At 29.6% G+C, this 23,427-nt stretch overlaps 2 protein-coding genes across 3 annotated transcripts; one reads left to right on the forward strand and one right to left on the reverse strand.

The window, feature by feature from the left end:
• Positions 1-123: 123 nt before the first annotated feature.
• Positions 124-11,896, reverse strand: LOC137836835 (protein NRT1/ PTR FAMILY 5.8). The gene is made up of 5 exons (XM_068645593.1): positions 11,701-11,896; positions 4,201-4,829; positions 3,496-3,713; positions 1,447-1,964; positions 124-1,064 (listed from the first exon to the last, which is right to left on the reverse strand). Exons 2-5 carry the CDS (start codon positions 4,253-4,255, stop codon positions 230-232), a joined length of 1,626 nt encoding a protein of 541 aa, XP_068501694.1. The 5' UTR covers positions 4,256-4,829; positions 11,701-11,896; the 3' UTR covers positions 124-229.
• Positions 11,897-16,275: 4,379 nt separating this feature from the next.
• On the forward strand, positions 16,276-21,532 carry LOC137836836 (uncharacterized). Of its 2 annotated transcripts, XM_068645595.1 has the most exons (16): positions 16,276-16,665; positions 16,775-16,872; positions 17,514-17,614; positions 17,716-17,794; positions 17,904-17,964; positions 18,043-18,089; positions 18,300-18,392; positions 18,538-18,628; positions 19,110-19,158; positions 19,457-19,573; positions 19,663-19,810; positions 20,399-20,491; positions 20,564-20,632; positions 20,820-20,862; positions 21,145-21,254; positions 21,343-21,532. In XM_068645595.1, exons 1-15 carry the CDS (start codon positions 16,611-16,613, stop codon positions 21,243-21,245), a joined length of 1,245 nt encoding a protein of 414 aa, XP_068501696.1. In that variant the 5' UTR covers positions 16,276-16,610; the 3' UTR covers positions 21,246-21,254; positions 21,343-21,532. The 2 variants fall into 2 exon arrangements, with proteins under 2 accessions (XP_068501696.1, XP_068501695.1); XM_068645594.1 differs by having other exon boundaries at positions 21,145-21,532.
• The last annotated feature ends 1,895 nt before the right edge of the window (positions 21,533-23,427 follow it).

Here is a 23,427-nt window from a genome sequence, read left to right on the forward strand (position 1 = left end):
AAGAGTTTGATTGGGGATTTTGTAAGGAGAGTTTCTACTTTTCACATTCAAAACTTCAAAAGTTCAGCAAATTTTTTTATCTTTTTCACTCTTGGTAACACTTGGTAACAGAAAACACACAGGGATCATAACATTACTGTTATTCAATATGAGGTGAAGTAGTTCAACAAACTATAGCTGAAAAGGAAGATAAGACCTGAAAAGTAAAGAGGAAGGAAAAAAGACCCCCTCAATATTCACTATCTGAATCACTCTTCTTATGGTAATATTTACACAAGAGTAGATACAATAGAAGACTCACTGCACTTAACCATGCTAGAAGCCAATAGTAACTGTCCAAGCGTGCTTCAACCATATCATCACAGAACCAGCTTGGTATTCCCTTTGAACTTGTATACACTTCTACTGTTGTAATCAACAGTGCACTCACAAAGCTTCCAACCCCAAAAACACTGGTGTACAAGGCAATTCCCATTGTTCTCATTGTCCTGGGAACTTCACCATAAAAGAACTCTTGCATGCCAACAACAGTGAAAATGTCTGAGATGCCAAGAAGAATGTACTGTGGTAGCAGCCAGAAAATGCTTAGAGGCACTGTCTCTGAATGTAATCCTGCACTTCTCATTTGCCTTCCAATCTCAAGCCTTTTCGTCTCAACTACAGCTGCAATAATCATGGCTATGATTGAGAGAACCATTCCAATTCCCATCCTTTGCAACACACTTATACCCTTGTCCTGCCTAGTAATCACCTGAGTCATTGGTATGAATATTTTGTCGTACAATGGCATCAGTAATATTATGGACAATGTTATAGCACTTTGGAGTGTGGCTGGTGGGATCTTGAAATCTGCACCAATGTTCCTCTTCATTGTCATGCCTTGTTTTGTGAAAAATGTTGCAGGCTGCTGGAAAATCACTGCAAACATGAGCAGCATTGTCCATATGGGCAAAAGCCTCACCATAACCTTGGCATTTTTTAGCAAATACATGCCACTTTGAGGACCATTATTCAAATCCTTAAGGCTTTCCAAGTTTTCAGGACAAAGGGGTTTCTCTTGAAGCCTAACACAAGAAAAATAAGTATTCATGTGTAAGCACATTGAGTATGCCACAGTAGTAAATGTAAAGCTTGATTGTACTTCTGCTACTCCTATTATTAATGAAATTCAATTTTTGTCCTTTAGTTCTGCAATTTTAATTCATCTGTTAATGTCTAATATTTAGTATAAATGTGCATTGCCACGTCTACATTTCTATAAAATATTGGATCAACCAAAATTGTACCATTAAAAAAGTTAAAGGATGAACCAAAATAGTACCACTAAAACAGTAGATGACCAAATTTGCATCATGAAATAGGTAGATCAAATTGAATTTCAGTGATAACAAGGAACTAACAGTGCAATTAAGTCTAAATGTGACTTTCTGTGAAAGTGGAACTTACTCTAGCTCCACCACTTCAGACTTGTCATTTGGTAGGGTAATTCCCCAATGGAAACATCTCAATGCAGAAGCTTTTATGGTTTGAAAAATGTTCATGAGGGGCTTCTTAGCTTGAAGGACGACATCATGATGTTTATATAGATATATAGGGCTTCCACCAGAGAAAATCAAAATGGACATAATCATTGAAATAGCAGGGATGGCAAATCCTAGCACCCATCCAAAGGTGTCTTGGATGTAGGACATTACTGTAACACCCAAAAGGCTTCCACTGCAAATACCAAAATACCACCACTGGAAGAATAGAGTCTTTTTGTTGTAACTTTTATCATCTTTGCTACAAGGCAATTCTTCCTCATCACCAAGTTGATCTGCTCCAAAGGCTTGCAGAGATGGGTTATATCCACCTTGGCCTAATGAAATTAAGTAGAGAGAAAGAGAGAGAAATGAAGAAGACATTGTCCTGTTTCTGTGATGCCATGACCTTGCTAATGCTGTTGTTGTCAATGCTAAAAGTCCCTAAGAAGACAACACAAACCAAAATATAGTTAACAGAAAGAAGCAAACATTGAAAATTCAAATTTACTAGCAGAAGCATCCACAAAATGCTTCCTATTTCACTATACATGTATATAATAATATAACAAAACCAAACAACACACTAATAATATGAAAAATTGTCAAGCCCTTCAAAATTCACTGTTTACTCTGGTCTTACTTATGCTTTCTGATGAATAAATTACCCTACTGATATGAATTCAAGACATCAAATCAATTCTCCATGGCACTATAATTGGTAAATAACTTTTAAGTTATTTTACCGAGGATTTTTTTCAATAATGATCTCCTTTTAGCTAGTGGTGCTATAATTCTTAATTTAATAACTTAAAAAAGGAGTAGTGGTATGCTTTTCTCTAAAGCTAAAGTAAGACAAAAATCAGTTATAATAATATAATTATCGTTGCCTTGTGTTAATTGTGTAGTGGAAATTTGGTGACAACTTCACTTAGTTACTTCCATGAAGTTGCATGTCATTGATTCCTATTAGATCAGAAATGAAGGTAGTCCAAAAATGAATAATTATTTTAATTATGGAGATGTCCTCATAAGTCAATAGAGGACATAAAAATGATAACCTTCTAAATAAGAACATACTGTATCAACTTTGAGTTACTACAGTGAAGGTAACATGAATATTATATTTATTTCCCAACAGTGGATGCACACAAAACAAGATTCTGCACGTATACCATTGTTTTGAATTACTATAAATGGACATTTATCAACCACATGTGGCTAAACATAACAAATTCAGTACTTATGATTGTATGCTGCAGCTTGCAGAGCTATAAAATTTTGTTCAAGCTAAGGCTTGGAATTTTCCATCAGACATTTTTAGTGTCTGATAATTTATGTCAGGTGTGAATTTTGTTCTACATCAGTTTTATTTTTTAATCAAAGTTTGAAAAGATATTTTGGTGGGGTGTAGAGAATCAGATTTCAAAGGTAGCAAAATGTGTGGCACTAAGGTTCACATAGGGTGAAATGTTTATTACTTGAGAAGGGTCCAAAACACTGATAACTTTTCTCAGGCTGCTGAACTCTCTAATTGGTCCACAAAACACTGAAGTCATTAGTCTCAAATATCCTCGTGTGACAAGAGTGCTCGTGACTCAGAATCCAATTTACATACTCAATGGATATCCAAATCACATGTTACACAAAGTAGGTCCTCTAAATTACCAGCCACATACATGTTTCATATTTAAATTCCGAAGTGGCCAATAAAGTTAGGAGGCAAAAGAATAAAAAACTAAGGACAAAATTGCACACTGTTCTCTACTCAGAATTAAAATTGCACCTCAGTGACTTGTGTTGTTCTTTAATTCAAAACCTTTATTATGCAAACTTTTAAAGTGAAAGTTTAACTGTAATTATAAAACAAACATAAAAGCACCTAGATAATTGCATTTAAGGTTTGTCCTCCTACTAATTTAACAAATGCATAAAAATGTGAAAGGGTGAAGCAAATTTGTGGAGGGTGACTCACCACAAAGTACAGGAAAGATGAGACCATTATGGTGGAATATTTGTGCCAATATGCGTCTGCAATGGGTGCCACCAGCAATGGCATTATGGAAGTAAAGCCTACCCAACTGTTAACCATCTTTGCTGCAGATGAGTTGCTCAAGTTCACAACATCAGTTAGATATGTCACAAGATTGGATGCCACCCCCTTGAATGCAAACCTCTCTATTCCTGCAATGGCTGTCAAAGTGCACCAACAAACATGTCAAAGTTAAATTTTAACCCCAAACAAAAATGGTCTGATAGAAGGTCAGAAAGAGCATGAACACTAGAATTATAATATTTGCTAGATTCTTGACTCTGTCTTTTTTCTGATATTTTATAAGATGCTAGAACACAACTCCTTTCCTATGCTTCTAAGTTTTCAGGGGACGTTTTCCCTTTTCACATACCCTTTTATGGGAGAATATAGTATCCCAAGACAAGAATCACAAACCAATCCCTTTAAGTATTAAGGTCCATCTCAGGAAGTTATTCTCAAAAGATGGTAAATAAGACACATTTATTTAGAACAAGAGACAAAGTCATTAGTGGAATTAGGATACTCCCCTCTTCTCATCCAAGCATGATTCTCAACAGCAACTACCATACTTAATCATCTTAAGCAAATTCAAGTGCAATAAGATGGTTGAAAACACCAAAGCAGACACACAAAAAAAGTGCTTACCTATGAGAAGAATGCATGACCTACTGAGCCTCTGCTGTCTCTGTGCACCCGCCATGAGAAAGAGATACACCAAATAATGCACCAACCAACCAAACCTGCTCTCTGAACTTCACCAAAAGAGCCTAAGAGAGCAACAAGAGCACCACAAACCAAAGTGCGTTGTGCTTCCTCATGATCATGTTTTGGCACTCAGTCACAAATCACTGTGCACTCAGCTCAAACCCCCACCACCACACAGCTTTAAACTCCTTTGGAGATTGTATCACACATATTTATACATATATATATAGCAGATGGAGATAGATCATTGTTGTCTTTAGCTCCTTGTAATGGGACACTAGGCTTTTCACTTTGCAGCTACACCTAGCATGCCACACCAAAACGCATGCCACATCAAAACGTTACTTCTTTGTTGATTTGTTCCATGTAGCTGGTTTTTTTTAACCGTCATGTACACAGCAGATAAGAAAAAGTTAAAGTATTTTCAGTTTTGAGAATATGGCGTTATGATTGCTTTAAAGGGTTTGAACCAATCGTGCTTATAATCAGGTGGATTCTTCCAAACACACACTCTTCTCTTCTCTGACACGTGACTGCTGCATGCTTCAACACGTCCAAACCCACTCTTCCTAATCCACGTAACCAAACAATGAAATAGTGTGAAATATTTTATGTTATAACATGTAACAACCTATGATGGTGTCTATTCCACGTGGGAAATGACTTAGAATTAACCATAGTAATCTCTTTGGAATCTATTTTTGTCATCTTCCACAGAATAGTATACTTTTATTTTTCAAGTATTCTAACTACTAATGCAGAATTGTTCAGAATGAGTTTTCGATTTTGATGGCCAAATAAATCTTATATATATGTAGGCATGGAAACAATGAAGAGATGATGGATAATAGATTTGACTTATTTGCTAAATATATAAGACAGCATTTGCTTAGAAAGAATTTCCATATTCATTTTCATTTTGATCTGATTTAGCTTTTATGAGGAATGTAAATTTAAAAGGATTTGTGAAATGTAAATTTTAGTTAAATATGTTCTTAACAAAACATATTTTTCAAATCGGGTAAAACATACGTGAAAGAACATTTTATTCTTCTTTAGTTTTTATCCTGAATCCAATCAATGTTTGGCCTACCCTTTTTTCTTTATATTTGCTACAATTACATCACTTGAACAAGTATACATATTCAAGGAATGTTAGAGAAATGGCAATGCATGAAAGCATATATTATATTCCGTGTAAACATGTCTCAATCATCATCAATCTTATATTAAACAAAAAGAAAGAAAGATTCCTAAATGGTGTGCCTACTTTTTATGCTACCTAAATGATGTCTAATACGACTAAAAATAAGAACATCTCATAGTACAAAAAGATACAAATGATACACTTCTTAATATGGTATCAGAATTTTTTTTTTTTTGAAGTAAATTGCATTCCAAATTATGGTAAGTATCAATTGTGGTTTTTCGTTGATTGATTGAATGAATTGTCATTAAACTCATAATTATTGCATTACATTAATTTCTAAATTTTGAAATACCAGCCAATTCAATTCTATTAAAATTAGAAACAACACTTCACTTACTAAAATTATTAAATGATGATCATTTTGCTTATTAAAACAAGAACAGAAAACAAAGACTTACTATGATATATAATTTTTTTATAATTTAAGAAAATAAATTCATTTATTCAGATAATACTCATAAATATAAATACTAAGTTTATTTATTATTCATATACCAGATCCTAATAAAAATAATCCAACCAATCTTCATTTGATATGGCATTAATACTTTTATCTAATTAATATATATATATATATAATGTTATATATAAAAAGTGATTGAATCAGAAAGTTCTAAATTATGTAATAATTACCCTTTATCAAGTAAAAAAATGTTAAGATATCCACACACAATATTCATGAGGGACCAAACAGTACATGCACCATGATCATATAAGGGGTATATGGGAGGGTAAATTAAAAAAGTAGGGTATTTTTCTTATTCCAATATTGCTAGGAAATATTTGACGTAAACATATATTCCATTGTTGTGTCTCTTTTTATATTTATCAGTTTCTTAAATTATTAAAGCATTCTTGATTTATTTATTTATTATTTTATTTTTAAAACTTATAATTAAATTTTATTATTATTATTTAAGATTGGTGCAAGTAAAATTATTTTTTAATATGAAATTATTTATAATATCATACTTTTTGTTTGTATTTATATTTGTTTAAAAAAAATTAGGTTAGTGAGAAGTATATCCAAAAGATTTATACATTTAAATAACTAGGCTTTGAAACAGACAGAAGATATAACATGGTCATGCATTCTATCTCTCTTCGTGTCTTTAACGTTGGTGCTTTAGTGAGATGGACACCACTTTGTTTAATTATGATACGAAACTGTAGTGGGGATTGGGCACACACTGTGTGTTTATACCTTCCACCTTCACATGATGCAAGCAAAATGTTTGGTCCAACCAAAGTTTGCAAATTAATTCAGTTTTTGAAAAAAAAAACATAAATCTAAGAGTTAAAGTTTTCATAACTATATTATAAGATATAATTAGTAGTTAAAATTTTTTAAAATTTTAAAATTAGAGAATAACTGTTAAAGATCCCCATAGAGATAAAAAAAATCATAATATATAATTGGATGATAATCTTACTTTGTAAACAAATTTTACAAGGTTGAATTATGTTTAAAATTCACTTTTTAATATCAGAGTCATTTTATGTAGGTTGACCTTGACCACTTTCTGTATAAAGGTTTAGACACTGAAGTGTCTCATTTTATTTTATTTATTCTTTACAGATAAAAAAATATCAGAGGCTTTTAAAGTGTACCCTAGTAAAAGTTTGTTGGACTTATCATGTCACTTTATCGAATCATCCATATAGTCTCACACACAAGTTAGCAGGTTTCGGTCATTTAAAATCTATCCTAGTGAGAGTTTGTTGGGTTTATTAGATCACCGGTTATTGGGTCACTATAAGATCATCCATAATATATAGTGCGTAGGTTTCGGTGTGAAGAAGTATGTTAGGGATTCTACATCGACTAGAGATAATAACTTTTTTATAATATATAAATATGTGAGAACGTCAATTTAAATAATTTTATAAGATTGGATTAGTATTAAAGTTTATTTTTTAATAATAATTATTAAAAATTTAAATTTTGTTCTCTCCTTTTTTTTTCCTTTTCAAAAATCAATTCTATCAGACTCATACGAAATGAATTTCCATTAAAGGTAAAGTAAGGTTTCTTTTAGTACATCATTGTCTTCACAAGTTGAAAGATTATTGATTGATTTCTACATAACCTTCAAGTCGTTATCCATCTTGTTATGCCAAATTCACCATACTTCAATGAATATATGGACTATAGAAACACACTTTGGGAACTCAGAATTTAGATTATTCTATAGTACTAAGAATATTTCTAACCAAAGTTTATTACTTCAAGGATTCTCAAACTTAAGAACTAATTCTTACAAAATCACCATTTTTCTTTAATTTCTTGTGAAACATATTAAAAAAATTGTGGAGTATCTTAGTTGTGAAACTCGTGTGAGGATCATAAAGAATTGTTCTAAAGTGAAAAGAAAAGAAAAACTAAAATTCTTAAAATTGATTTAACATAATTAAACTCGTCAAAAGAAGCTAAACAAAAAACATTAGATGCTCCTAGGGTATTTTAGTGCTATTTGGAGCTTTTATTAATTAAGTTCATTATTTTCCTTGCTAAATTCTATTGCATTAGGATTTTTCTTTAACACCCTAACTAAGTTTTTGCTTTTTTTTAGACTTTTTAGATATTTTTTCAAGCTTCAATTTTTTAGAGTTAACCCTTAATCTAGAACTAGCCACATTTAATGCTTTCTATATATCCTTTTCATAGGACATGTTGTATAAAAATCAAAACTTATATTATTTCCATAAACTTAGGGTGTGGTAATCAACTCAGACACATTGAGTTGGATAAGACAAAATTATAATAATTTCTAAAGCAAAAAAAGAGAACAATATATATATATATGAAATTAATTATACTATTAATCAATTAGTTATTTTGTATAATTGTAGATAGTCTTTATCAAAGTTAATAAATTTATTTTACTCACATATAAGGGGGTATTTAGATATTATTTTTCATAGGAATGACAAGATGGGTTAAGTCAGTATGTTAAATACATTATAAAAAAATTATGAAATAAAAATTAAATTTAAAATCTAAATAGTTTGTAGTTAAAATTTTAGTAGTTAATTAAATACTAATTTAAAAACTATTTAATAATAATAATAGAAACTAATTTAAAAAAAAAATAGTCTCTAATTTAGTCAATAAAGTAACTAAATATTTTTCATCTCTAAAAATAGTTTCTATCCATTGATTTTCTTATAGTGATAAGTCGAACCAAATAAGAATAACATGTTTAAAAAATTAATCCGTTCCGTTGTCAATTTTATTTTTCATAAATATTTTTAAAAATAAAAAATAAATAAATAAAATTTCTGTTTCAACTAAAGTTAGATTAGACGTATATATAAATTAAAATAAAATTGATATGATAGAATTTTTACTCAAAATTTAGAAACCAAATTTTGTTTGACCATGGCACCATGTTTCTGCTACTGTTGTTTGAGCAGAAATTTCTTAGTTGACACCTAGGAAATAAACACTATGTTGCCATGAGTGCGCTTACCCATTTTTTTCCTTCACCAAACTGAAGGCAACAAGATATAAAAATATGCCATTTCTTTTTCTTGCCCAATCAATGATGAGTCTCATTCTTATGTCACTTTATATATCAAAGTTTTAATTTATTGATGAAATTGAGGTTGCAAATTGTGAATATTATACCAAACCATATGCTTCTGCAACTATAGAATTCAAACCACCACTCAGTTTCCCTTTGCTTTTAATGTTTCAGCATATTTTATAATTTTTAAACACATCACGAGTATATCTTATGAATGTGCCAAGGAATGTTCCTTGAGATTGGTAATGGATAGGATTTATATGTATCAAAAGTACACAAGTTTGAATAGCTTACCTTATGTATATATTTTTTTTATATAATAAATAAATATGAGTTATTTGAAGAATACTTTAGACCTATTATATATTTGTGTAACTTAAAAAAAAAGAGAATTCTAAAAAACACATCATAATCATTGTTCTAACTAAAGGTTTGATTATGAGTGAATTACAAAATCTGTAGGTAAGTTTTTCGTATTTTGATTGGTGTCTTGAGTTTTTGATATGCATGAGATCTGTCAGAAAATGTTAGGTGGTTTTTCTTATATGTGATGGGGTTTTATAAGGATTCTTTAATGTTATCGGTTTTACTCCTCTGTTTTATGTGTTTTGATTTATGTAAAAAGTTAAGGATAAGATTTAGGCTGACTTTGTATAATCATTACAATAAAATCATCAAATAGAAACCAATTTTTAGAAACCAAAATAATTAGTTGCAATAGTAACTAAATTAGAGACCATTTTGGAAACTAAAACAAAAATTGGTTTCTAAATTAGTTTCTATTATTTTCTATTAATGTTAAATAGTTTCTAAATTGGTCTCTAATTAGCAACAAAGGTTTTATCTACCAATTATTTAATTTCTAAATTTAGTCTCTAAAACCTTGGTTGCTAATTAGAGACCAATTTAGAAACTATTTAACATTAATAGAAAATAATAGAAACTAATTTAGAAACTAATTTTTGTTTTAGTTTTCAAAATGGTCTCTAATTTAGTTACTATTGCAACTAATTATTTTGGTCTCTAAAAATTGGTTTCTATTTCATGATTTTCTTGTAGTGAATGGTTGAGATATCTCTAAAATAGCTCCATTATATTTATTCATTTTTTCCCAATCATTCTCCCAAAAGCCACCTTCACCAACATCAAGTAATTGGTAAAATGTAAGACTCGTTTTTTTGTTAGGTTTTTCAGACAAACTCAGCCAGACTTTTTGTACAGAGACACAGAATATGTAAACTATGTATGTGTCTTTTTTATTCTGAGTCAATGAAAAATTCTATAATATCTTTCATGGTCTTTCAATCACAAGAGAAAATGCAACACTAATTGACATATATTACGCAACTGCTCCATTACTTGTATTATTTTCCATAAAGCAAAAGGTGTTGGAAAAACAAAAGAAAAAGCTGCATATAGTCCAAACAAGTTTTCCAAGTATGTTGCATGCACAAACAAATGCTTTATTTCTCTGGTAGATCTAATCTAATCCCTAAGACCAGTGTTATCCACAGAGAAAAACATTCGGAAAAGGAAACACACATACTCTTGATGTCATTGGACATTGTCTGAAGTATTGAACAATGCAAACACTGTGTCGTGAATGAATGAAATTGCTTATGCAGCATGAAAGCCATTGACAAAGCCTTGTACCTCTGCACAAAGAGCAATGAGAGCAGTGCATTGCTTTCTTTTCTGACAAAGCAGACTAGGATGCATGCAACAAGCATGTAATGGAAAGGCTTTTGGGACAGAAAGTGATGCCCTCTTAGGATTTTTTATCAAATAATTGTGAAGGGTGTTATCAAGATATGTTCAAAAAGGTGGTGTTCTAGGCTACACCAACTTTAATTTCCACCAAAAGGGACAATCAATCAAGAGGTCTTTAATTTGGCAATGTGTTCCAAATTAGGGTATTTATGAAATAATCAAAAGGATCAGACTCTCTAGTTGATTCCACTTTGTGTTTTGTGTGAGTGAAACCACCCTTCAAAACTAAAGTTACAATCATTTCATTGGTATAATAGACTTCCATTTAATCTGTTTTTATAATTCTTATGAATAGATATAGTCTATCTATATATCGTTTTTGTTAACATATCTAGGTTGATTCCATTTTTTCTAAGTGAAATCAGCATTTATTGATATAATAGACTTCTATTTAATCTGTTCTTAGAATTCTTTACGAACATTTATAGTCTATGTATTATTTTTGTTAATATATGAGTTTTGATCTAGTTTTTCATATTTTTATAATAATACATTTGTCTTGTGACGACAGATGATTATTGTTACTTAAGGTGTTAACCTAGTTGAAATGTCAAGTTGTATAGTAATACAAAAACTTTTATAAAACCTAGTTGAAATGTCAAGTTGCATAATAATACGAAATTATAAATAGTTCACTTTTTAATTTTTAATATGAATGTAGATCTCCAACAACTAATTACATCACCACTGTCCTTTCATGAAAAACTAACGCAATTAACTTTCTACATGTCAAATTACTACACATATTGTCGTTTTTTCAATCCTTACAAAGATGGGTTTCATTTGGGGGAGTAAATATCTTAGATGTGAAAACATTAACTCCAACAAGAAAACAAAAATGGTGAAACTATTACCTAATGTTGAGTGATTGAACACAGGTAATGAATGACATTGATGAGTGTTTGTTAAAAATGAAGAGATGATTGTTACCTCTAGAGTACTTGAAAGAATGTTCTTCTTTTTGAATCCCCAGAATTATGCTGAGAAATAAAAAAGATCCATGCAAATTCTCCTCTGGTTTCTGCACAAGCACAAAGATTCATCATACAAAATTTTCTGATATTCAACAACACAAGCTTCTTGGTATGTCAATGGAATTCAGAGATCTGATTTAACTCTTCTAACTTCAATTTTCCTTTTTTTCTGCTTAATTAATGGTGTACCATACCAGAATACTTCCACAAAAATATAGAAATAAAAAATAAAATAAAATAAAATGTGTTGGCTTATGTCCATAAAAGTTCAACGTGTGATGTGCATATTGCAGGCATTGTAATATTATATATGTAAATACTAGGGAATATTTAAAATGGTGTTACTTATTAATAATTAATTTTACAATTTTTAAGCTTTGGTGTACCAGAGTAGCCAGAGATGTTATTGGCCCTAATTGACATTAGTTATTAATTCAACCAAAAGAGTTAATTTAATGAAAAAAAATTGTTGAGTATTGATATATGGAAAGAGTGACAGTTTATTATAATAATGTGCTTTTTTATTTGAATTTGGCAGAAATTCTTAAATTTGTAATTGTTTCAGTAAATTTACAAGATAACATAATGGGGAATGATCACTAAATATTCCTAGTTGCTTGAGATGGTAACTAGTTCTATGCTTTAAAAAATATTTAAAATAGTTGTTTAATAATAACTAAATTATTAATTTTTAAAATAAAAAATAATTACTCATTATATCAATTATATTAATTATCTATAAATTATTAGTATTTAAAGTAATTTCTATTATTAATAGAAATTTATAAAATAATTTTAAAATTAATATCTAATAATTTAGAAATTAATTTATAAATTTTTATGAAAAATAAAATTAATATAGATATTATTAGTTATTTATTGTTTTTAAATTTTTTTGTTATTTAGTGATATTTTTTAATATTTATTCCACTTTTTTATCATTTTTTAATTTTGAATTTACAATTTGAAACTTTTAAATGAAATTTCATTTTTTATAGGGAAAGTAAAATTATTATTAGCTAAGAGATGTGCATGCACTCAAGTGTTTTATATGCTTTCATTTGTGATCATTTAGAAAAAATAATGATTGGTTTATATATTAAAAGAATATACTGAAAGAGGATAATGGTAACAAATGTATAGCAATCACAATATTAGTTTGCGATGATAAAAGTATATCTATACCAATAATAGAGAGGTGATAGTACGAATAATGATAACTATGATAATAGTATTAGAAGTCATAATAATGATCACTAATTAGTAATAGTGTTAGTGACCATGATAAAAAAGGATTAGTGATAAAAATAGTGTTAGTGGTAGGAATAACCCATATAAGATTATACCATTTATTTGAAAATTTGCTATAGAATTACTGATTATGAAAATAATAGAGATAGTGAATAACTACTCATTATTATTATTATTATTGATAAGTGATGATTTATGAGTATACATATATATTATAACGAGGATGTTGTGTTAAATTAAAAAAAAATTATGATATTTTATAACTAAATATCATAATTAATTTTTTTGTTAAAAGAGAACTAAAAATATTTTTTGTCATATCTTATTTAATTCTACTTTATTTTGAAATTAACACTTGAAATAAAAATAAAATGAAAACTTACAATAATCCAACCAAATAATTATATGTATATCATATTTCACACAATTATTTCATGATCGTGTTTTATTTTAACGTATTGTATTTTATTTTATTTAGAATAAGTAATAGCAACTATTCTATTTTTAGAAGTGGTAAAATGGGCTAGTTCAAGTCATTTTGGGTAGACTCACTATTGATTTGTCAAAAATAAAGCGGATCAGGTTGGTCTATCTAAGTTATAGAAACTGAAACTGGTAACTTGTCTCGTTATAGGATAGGGGTCAATTCTCTCTGCACCTTCACACCTTCCCCCTGAATCTCTATATTTTTTTTATTCTAACAATACATTTTTAAGTACGATGGAGAATGTGGTGCTTTCTTTCTCATTTTCAAGTTGTTTTCCCTTTTCCTTTAGGACTTCTAAAGGAACAAAACAAAATTGCTTATTTTCTTAAAATCATTTTCTAACATGCAATAGAAAAGATTGATGCAATTTGCTTTAGAATCATTGTGTTCCAAAGTTGTGTGATGATGTTCTTGGTTCAAAAGTATGACAACACTCAATCTCACCTTCCAAAATCACCCATTAACATATCTTTATGCATGTGGGGATAAAAGTTCAATGATTCCTACCCCATTGGTAATAGAACAAAAATCTATCATCTCCTTATTTTTTCTTTGTGTAATTTTATATTATTTATGAACTAAATTTTGGATCAAATAATATACATGTTTGAATTATGATGATGTTATTTATTTTTGAAATATTTCGCAATAACTAACATGAATCATGATTTTAACGTGTATTGAATTTTAACTTTTACTTAGTTGATGATGTAACGGGTATTGGGTGAGTCTTGAGCGAGTTTCTCTTGTGTGATCTTATTTGGACGAGTTTTCAATTTTCCAATTTTGTCTTTTCATCTTATCTTTAACTTGTATATTCACCTTTAGCCATTTTATCTTCGTTCTCCCGTAGAATCTTGTAATTAACACAAATTTGAAAATAAATTGTTCACATTCCTCTTATAATAAAAAAATATGTAACGAGATTCAAATTCATAAATTAGGAGTTGAATTATAACTACTATCTTTTTGTATGAAATATTACTCAATTATAACACTTATCAGATCCCAAACCAACCACTATATGTTCAGTATATTTCTTAAACTTTTGACCAATAAAGTATGCGCTTATTAGTCAAATACGAGTTAACTTATTAGCTACTAGTTATAAAATATTTTTTGTGAGATTTTAACCTATTAAAAATGAATGTTAGGGTTTGTTTGGAAAATTTTCAAATTTAAACCTATTAAAAATGATTGGTCAATTAAGATTTTTTAAGACCATAACCTAATCTATTTGAACACAAACTGATTGAGTCATCAAATTGAATATCTAGAAAATATAAATTTTGTTCAAACTCATTTCAAAATTTTGTTAATAACCTTACAACAATTATGATTACTGTGTTAAAAAATTATTTATACAAATTTTTTGTCAATACCCTAATATTAACGTTATTACTAGTGAGTTCTCATTTCAGAATGTTTGGGAAAAAACCATTTCAATGTTATATGTAATTTTTCTCATAAGTGATAAAGAATAATTTTACAAGTAAAAAGTATATTTTTTGTTGATAGATAATATAATGTGAATAAACTAAATGAAAATTGAGATACGTAATTATTTTAGATTTGTTTAATTATCTAAAAAATAATAGTAGTAAAAATCTTCAAATATATTCGTAAAATAAATTTACGCAACCTAATATCCTTCTTTAATTAAATGTATTCTTCACAAATAAGAGAAAGTTGTGATAATTTTACAAATATATAAGAAACTAAAAAAAATAGACATGATTATTATATTTATAAAATAGAAAACTACGTTTATATATAAGTTTCGATTAGATCTTATTAGTTATCAAAATAAAATCTACAATATGATCCAAAAAAAAAATCAGTTTTTCTATTTTCAGTTTATTCAAATTTTAATCAATTTTATATTTCAATTGAATTTAATCAATTTATAACCACTCATAAAAGTTTATGTTTATATTTTTGAATAATTTTATATAAGATAGCTTCATCTATGATTTTCTCCACATTAATGTAAGGAGTGTATTAGTAACAAGGGTAAGTGCAAATAGTAGTTCCCTACATAAGCACTCTGTGAGGGCCTAAGACTTATATTTCTTTTTGGGCTGACAGTATGTTTTGGGCTGGACCAATAGTCAATATTACAAGGCCGATTTATTTACACTCTTCTTTTTTCCTTTTTTACAACACTTCATATATTTTTTCCTTTTCGTATATTCATAATTTAATTTTCGAAATGTATTTTAAAATAATTTCTAGGAAATAAAAAAAAAACAAGAAAGTAAAAAGAAAATCATTCTTTCGAAATTAAGTGATTGCAACAACATTAATTTTATCCTTGTAAGATTCATCATATCGGATAAACCTTTTAAAAAATAATAAAAAGTTATTATTTTTTTGTTCCTTTTAATATTCAAAACTCATTTTAAGTTAATAGTTAATATAACGAAATCAAAGTTTGAAATTTTAAGAAGTGATTTATTTTTCAGATATTGTACTTTATTATATTATTATAGAAATTATAAATTACAATTAAAACTAATAATAAATATAAACATAAGGATCATTTTTAAAAATATATATATTATTATTTCAGGCTACAATATTTCAGACATTTTTATTTTTATTTTTTCAAGGTATATAATTCGTACTAACTTTATTTCTCTCAACTATCAAATTATTTTTTGTTATCTATATATTTAATCTTCTTGATTGCTTATCACTTTCAATCTATTATATTTTTTTTTATCTCTAAATTGGATTTCAATAGATATCTTTTTAAGAAAACATCAATAGTTAAACGCAACTTTATCTTATAATTTAAATTGTGTAAATTTAAGATATTAAGAATAACAGCAAAGTAACTTCTGAAACAAAAGTTTCGTGCGTGTTTGTTTTGTCTAGCTCTCAAAATGTTTAACTAAATCAAACCTCAATTTCAATGTATTCATAGTTCAGTTATAATCATAATTCTATGTGGATCTGATCTGAGTTCATTCATAGTCAAAAGTCCAAACTATGGAAATTTGAGTCACAGCACAACCTTGGATCCAACACTGTCACCTGTGTTTCGAATCCCATAATTCAACCTACCCCATTGTTGTTATCAGTCTCAAGCTCGGATTTTGAGTGTAAAGATCTGTGTTTTGACCATGGAGAACTCGGAGAAGGTGGTGGCTGTGATCATGGTGGGTGGGCCCACCAAAGGTATTTGAAATCTTTGCATGTTTTCTGATCAAAGTTAGTGTCTTTTTCCAGTTTGGAATTTTGGGATTCTCTATGTTTCTTACATGGCTTTGCTAAATTGTGTCTGCAGGGACCAGATTTCGGCCTCTTTCCTTCAATATTCCCAAACCCCTTTTCCCTCTGGCTGGCCAGCCAATGGTTCACCATCCTATTTCTGCTTGCAAAAGGGTTTGCTTCTTTGCCTCACCTCAATTACCCTTCTCACTGTTTCTCATCAAATTGAGGGGAAAATAAATTAAAAGGACTTCAGTGTCAATGTTGATTTGCATACCTGTTTGTGTGTGTGTGTGAGTGAATACACATGTTCTCCATTAGTTTAAACTCTAAAGTTCAAATGTGTGTGTATATGGTTTTGGTTGTGTGTGTGTGCATATGGTACCGTTAGTCTAAACTCTAAAATTCGAATTTGATCAAGATGGAAAATAAATAGAATAAACTTGAAGGAACTTCAATTTCTGTGTGTGTGTGCTCACGCACGCCCGTGTATGATCCATGTGGCCAATCTTGCCTAATGAGACAAGACTCTATTGTTGTTATGCAGTCCATTTGTGTGTACTCAAATTTGATCAGATTGAGAATAAAAAACCACAATGAACTCCAATTTCAATGTGTGTGTTCTCCATTAGTCTAAAAATCAAATTTGGAGGGGAAAAAATCTAGAAGGAACTTCAGTTTCAATGTTGACTTGCATAATTTTTTTTTGTGTGTATAAACTATACATTGGTTTCCATTGGTTGAATCCATTGGTTAAAAACTGATGAAAAGGAAAGGAGAAGGGACATGTGACTTACTAGTGTTGTCTCCTACAGATACCCAATTTGGCTCAAATATATCTTATTGGATTCTATGAGGAGCGAGAATTCGCTCTATATGTCTCTTCAATCTCGAATGGGCTGAAATTACCAGTAAGGTGACTAGTGCATTTATATGCAGCTTTAATAAGAGAAAGTATGTTTCTTAACTTTTTTAAATTCTGGACCTGATCTTGGTTTGTTACTAATATCAATCTAGATATTTGAAAGAGGATAAACCGCGTGGTTCAGCAGGTGGCCTTTACTACTTCAGAGATATTATCATGGAAGACAGCCCAGTTAGAAACAATGCTCTTCCCTGTTTTTACCATTTTATGTTATATTGTTGATTAACTTTGGAATGATAAATGTATAAATTCTAACAGAGTGGCTACATTTTTATTGCAGTCACATATATTTCTGTTAAACTGTGATGTTTGCTGCAATTTCCCACTACCAGCAATGCTTGGTAAGTATGTTGCTGTTAAACTGATGTAGTTCTTCAGAAGTATGTCGCTACTGAAATATTTCTTTTTTCTTTTTGCAGATGCACATAAAAGATATGGTGGGATGGGGACAATGTTGGTGATCAAGGTTGGTGCATAAGATAATGGGTATAATAGCACTTACTGTTCAAAAAAAGTGGTAAAATGTCCCTATCAATAGAGGCAGAGACAGACAAAGGATTTAGAGATCAATGCTTTTTCTATACACACAATATATATATATATAAAGATCATTGCTGTATTTCTTCACAAAAAACCACTTTCATTCTCTTTTTGGGGTTGTGGATATCTTGTGCAGGTTTCAGCTGAATCTGCTAACCAATTCGGTGAGTTGGTTGCTGATCCAACCACTAATGAGTTGCTGCATTATACTGAGAAACCTGAGACATTTGTGAGTATTCAGTTTCGTTTGTTTCTCTTCATTTTTTTACTTTGAAAAAAAGCACAATTAATTTTGATCTTGATTGGTATAATATATGTGTGTGTGTGTTGCTTATAACTACACCTAAACAAAACTAATCACTGTGTAATTGCAGGTCAGCAATTTGATAAATTGTGGTGTGTACGTTTTCACCCCTGATATATTTACTGCCATCGACGATGTATATATTAATCGAGAAGGCAGAGGTTGGTCTCTTTCAATCACCTTTTAAATAGTTTTGAATCTTAAAAGAATTGTGTTGCGTAAATTGATTCTCTGAAACATAAGATTTAACTCGGCTCAACCTTTAGAATTTTAACTAATGAGTGTTGCATGGAAGTGGTATATATTATGAACCAAGAAGGCATAGGATGATCTCTGTTAATTGCAGTTTAGAAAAGCTTCCGTCATAAAAGGCTTGTGTTTCATTAATTGATTCCTGATACAGAAGATTTAACTTGGTGTATTTGTAACTTTACATATTTCTAACATCTATTTGTAACTACAAAATATTTTGGTGTATTTGTAACTTTACATATTTCTAACATCTATTTATGCCATTCATGCCTTGAAACTTGAAAATCTTGCATGCATTTTGGTTTTTTCACTATATCTATCAACTTTGTTTACTATTTGCAGTAAGGCTGCACCATTGGAAATTGACTTGATTTATTGACACCTTTGCAGCTAATCTACGCCGTCTCTCCAGCTTTGATACACTCCAATCTGCCACAAGGTTGATTGATTACCACTATTTGTTGTTTTATTTTGAAAATAATTCAAAACTATTTTTAATGGGTGCATGGATATTGGTTCAGAAGCTAGTTAAATGTGAAAGAGTCTACACTTGACTACAATTTTCTCTTTTAGGGATTAAATTATTGCTTAAGAGTAATACTAATATCTAACCCTCATTGCTTTTCTTCCTCCACTTATCACATTGGTTCCAAAGGATTCACCCTTTTCGTTGCACATCTTTTCCTCTTTGAAAACTGCAATATCTTCTGATGCTCATGGACGCATTTTCCCTTCAGGACTATTCCTGTAGATTTTGTAAGACTGGATCAAGATATATTATCACCTCTAGCTGGGAAGAAGCAATTATATACATATGAGACAATGGATTTCTGGGAGCAAATTAAAACTCCAGGGTAGGGTTGCATTGTATCTTAACACTGTCTCAAGATTTAATATTGGACCATTATTAGGTTTAACTTAAAGTATACGCTTACACGTACAGAATGTCATTGAAATGCTCAGAATTGTATCTTGCCCAATTCCGGTATACTTCACCTGATCTTTTGGCCAGTGGAGATGGTAATAAGAGTGCAACAGTTTCTGGTGATGTATATATTCATCCATCTGCAAAAGTTCATCCTTCTGCAAAGGTAGTTTCATTTCCTTCTCAAAATTGTACATACTTTTACCTTTGTAGACAACAATTAAATTAGCTCTAGTACCTTTATGCATTTCTGCTGAAAACTCCTAAAGTCTAAAACAGTAATTACCTGCAAGATAGATCTGTTCTTGAAGGGAAAAACTACTTGACTTGAATTTGTGCAATATTTCCAAGTACTTGTTTTAAGGGTGCATTGATTCCATAATACAAGTTAGGAATTTATTTGTTAGGGTAACTGTTATGCTGGAAAGAATTTTATTCTGACTTTCAATCCAAGATTGAATGAACAGTGCACATTGCATTATTGCAATTATAAAAATGTTAGCTGCAAGTAAAATAAAAACAAAATTGTGGAGAAAACCAAAATTTCTGTTTATATGGACCTGAATAGTGATAAGAACCTTAGGAGAAGGACACCACAAAAGCTAGTAGTACTGTAGCAATAGTTGGAGAACCCCAAAGTCTTATAAAGCCAATACTTTTCTAGTGGGACTTAAGTCTCATACCTTGCAATTGGATCCAGAACAAATACTTGGCATGAAATATAAAGTATGTTTTTGTTCTCTTTCTTGAACAGATTGGTCCCAATGTTTCTATCTCAGCAAATGTTCGTGTAGGTGCTGGCGTCAGGTTAAGCGGTTGTATCATCTTGGATGATGTTGAAATTAAGGTAAGGAACTCAAAGGTTAGATGTGTATAAGTATTTATAATGTATAAGCAAATGTATTTGTTCTCCTGACAGGAAAATGCTTTTGTCACAAACTCAATTATTGGATGGAAGTCATCACTTGGAAGATGGTCACATGTGCAGGCAAGTTCAGTACATTTTTAATTAAACTGGTGCAAATGCAAAAGAGCATAAAGCAAAAATATAGAGAATTTTTAAACAAAAGGAAAAGTTTCATTTAAGCCATCAACATGTCTGAGACAATTGAAAATTTAATGATTACACCACTCTTGCTTACTGTGTCTCACCTATAGTGAATTGAATGGTTCAGGCTGATGGTAACTACGATGCAAGACTTGGCACAACCATCCTAGGTACAAGTTCCTGCCTGCTTAATTGCCTTTTGTTTATGAAGAAAAATGATACAGCTATCTTGGTACTTTTGGTGATGTTCTTCAGTTAAACATATAAAACTGAAGTTTTACCTTATTAATCTGTGTTGATCCTAATGAAAACTTCCATTTTGCAAATTATTGAGGTAAAACTCTAACTTGGATTAGAAAACAATGCCAAAAGTATTTAAAGAACTATATCCTATAAACACCATTTCAGTTGTGACCTTTTTCCTTTTCTCCTTTGTGATAATGATCATTTAGGGGAAGCTGTAACTGTTGAAGATGAAGTGGTAGTGTTCAACTGCATTGTTCTTCCCAATAAGACTCTCAATGTGAGTGTGCAAGAAGAAATCATCTTGTAATCTGAAGAAGTGAGTTTTACTGGTTACTCCAAAAAAAAAAAAAAAGACTTGGAGCATTTTGGTTTTAACATTTCTTTCTCCAATTTGTTTGGTCTAGGAATGCAAGTTAAGCTTAGATACAACATACAAGAAGTGTATGGAATTTTGGCTTAATTATGGAGTTATGTACACAAATGGAATATGTGTAAATCACACTTTAAACTAGAATCTTGTAGGAGCAGGTACCACAAAATATCTGAACTACACCAATTTTAGGTGAAATCAAAGCCTAAAGGCTTACACTGTTACATCAATCCATTGCTAAATTAGACTGAAGCAAACAGTTAGTACATGTTTGGCTTAAACTTTACAAAGTTGGATTAAACTTAAGTTTGTAAAAGCAACTCAAGTTGTTTCTATAAAATTGAGATTTTGAGTAAAACTTTAATGTAGAAATGTAGTTTTGAAGGTAACCAAACATGTCACAAACTGAATTTACTTGGAACACATCAAACAGAATACAAAGCATAGTCTTAACTGGTTTAGTTTCATATCTTGATTAAATTTACAGTTATATCTGACAAGTTCACCCAATAGTAATTATCCTTCATTTTGGATTTGAAAATCTGAAATTCAAAAAATACTTTATGATAAAATAAATCTGGAATAGATTATTGTGTTCTGTAAATGAAATTCTGGAATAGAATTTGAAAATTAAAATCTTTCCGTTCTGAAAAGGTAAATAAAAAAATGCATTCAAAAGATTTTCAGAATTTAGAAAAGTGTTGTGAAAATCCAAATTTGGATGCCTTTTTATTATTTGATCAGGTGCAGAAAGTAATTGTCTTTTATTATAGTTCATTGATTGACCCAAACATCTAAAATATAAACAAGAATCTCGTGATATAACAGGATGATAATTGCTTCCTCCACACCCATATTTTCTTTTGTGCACTTTTTTTAGTGTAATGTAAAATAAATGATTTTTTTTTCAAAAGCCTCACATTCTAGAAAATTATTTCTGAAAATTAAAAAACTTTCAAACAACACCTTTGGGAAACATTCGGAAAAAAATATATTATTGTTGTGGAAATAATTAATGACAGTCACACCCTTTTTTGCATACAATTTTTATTATTCTAATAGTTTTTATTACATGATTTTATAAATGAATGATTTGGGAATTAAACAATATTTATTAAACTCTTAAGTATGAATACCATATAAATAATTAATAGTTTAAGATTTTAAACACAAACAAATATTCTCTCTTATCATCTTTTCTGCCACACTTTTTATATATGTTCTTTTAAGCTTAAATAAGTTATAGGTCTCTAATATATTACTTTTTTTTAGTACCTAATAAATTGTTTTTTTTTTCAAATTACGTATCTAATAAATTATTAAATTTGTTTTAGGTTCCTAAAAAATATTTCTCTATATTTTGTTTCCAATATTATGTTGTCTCCTTTGAAGTAATCAGTGAAATTTTTGTTTTAGTCCCTTAACTTGTTACTTTATAAAAACCGGTATCCATAATTTATTAGGTAGCCAAATCTAAAAGAAAACTATTAGGAACTGAAATTAAAAATCGATTATATATTAGGAACCTTAAACTTATTTAATTCATTCTTTTCATTTCTTTTATACTTTTGTCTTTAACTTTTGAAAGATAGATTTATGATGTTCCTATATCTTGGCTAAAATATATGTATCCAAACATGTTGCTAAATAAATATTCTAAAAAAATATTAGATTTTATCACATTTATGTAAAAATAAAATAAAATAGTGCAATGCTATGATTAATTTTAAAAAATACTATTTATCAATAATTATAGGCTATTATCATATTGGTGAAAACCATATTCAATTATAATTTAATAAATTTTAGAACATAATTAATAGATATTTTCTCAAAAAAATTGGACTTAACCTATCAAGCATGAGAAATGATGCCTTTTGACTCCAAATATACTAAAAGATCAAACTCAATACCAATGTCATAAAATACTAATTAAGAACACCCAAATGAAAAAGAAAAACCTAAAAAATATTAGCAAACCCTACCATAATTGTTAATGCAATGTAACATTGAAGAAAAACTTTCTATTATTGATTCCTAGACCAACACCAGATAACAAGACCTAACTTCTTAATGATTATTTCTTTTTCTAATGGTTATTTCTTTTTCTATAGAAACT

This window comes from Phaseolus vulgaris, chromosome 4 (genome assembly GCF_000499845.2).
Source record: "Phaseolus vulgaris cultivar G19833 chromosome 4, P. vulgaris v2.0, whole genome shotgun sequence".
Classification (NCBI taxonomy): domain Eukaryota; kingdom Viridiplantae; phylum Streptophyta; class Magnoliopsida; order Fabales; family Fabaceae; genus Phaseolus; species Phaseolus vulgaris.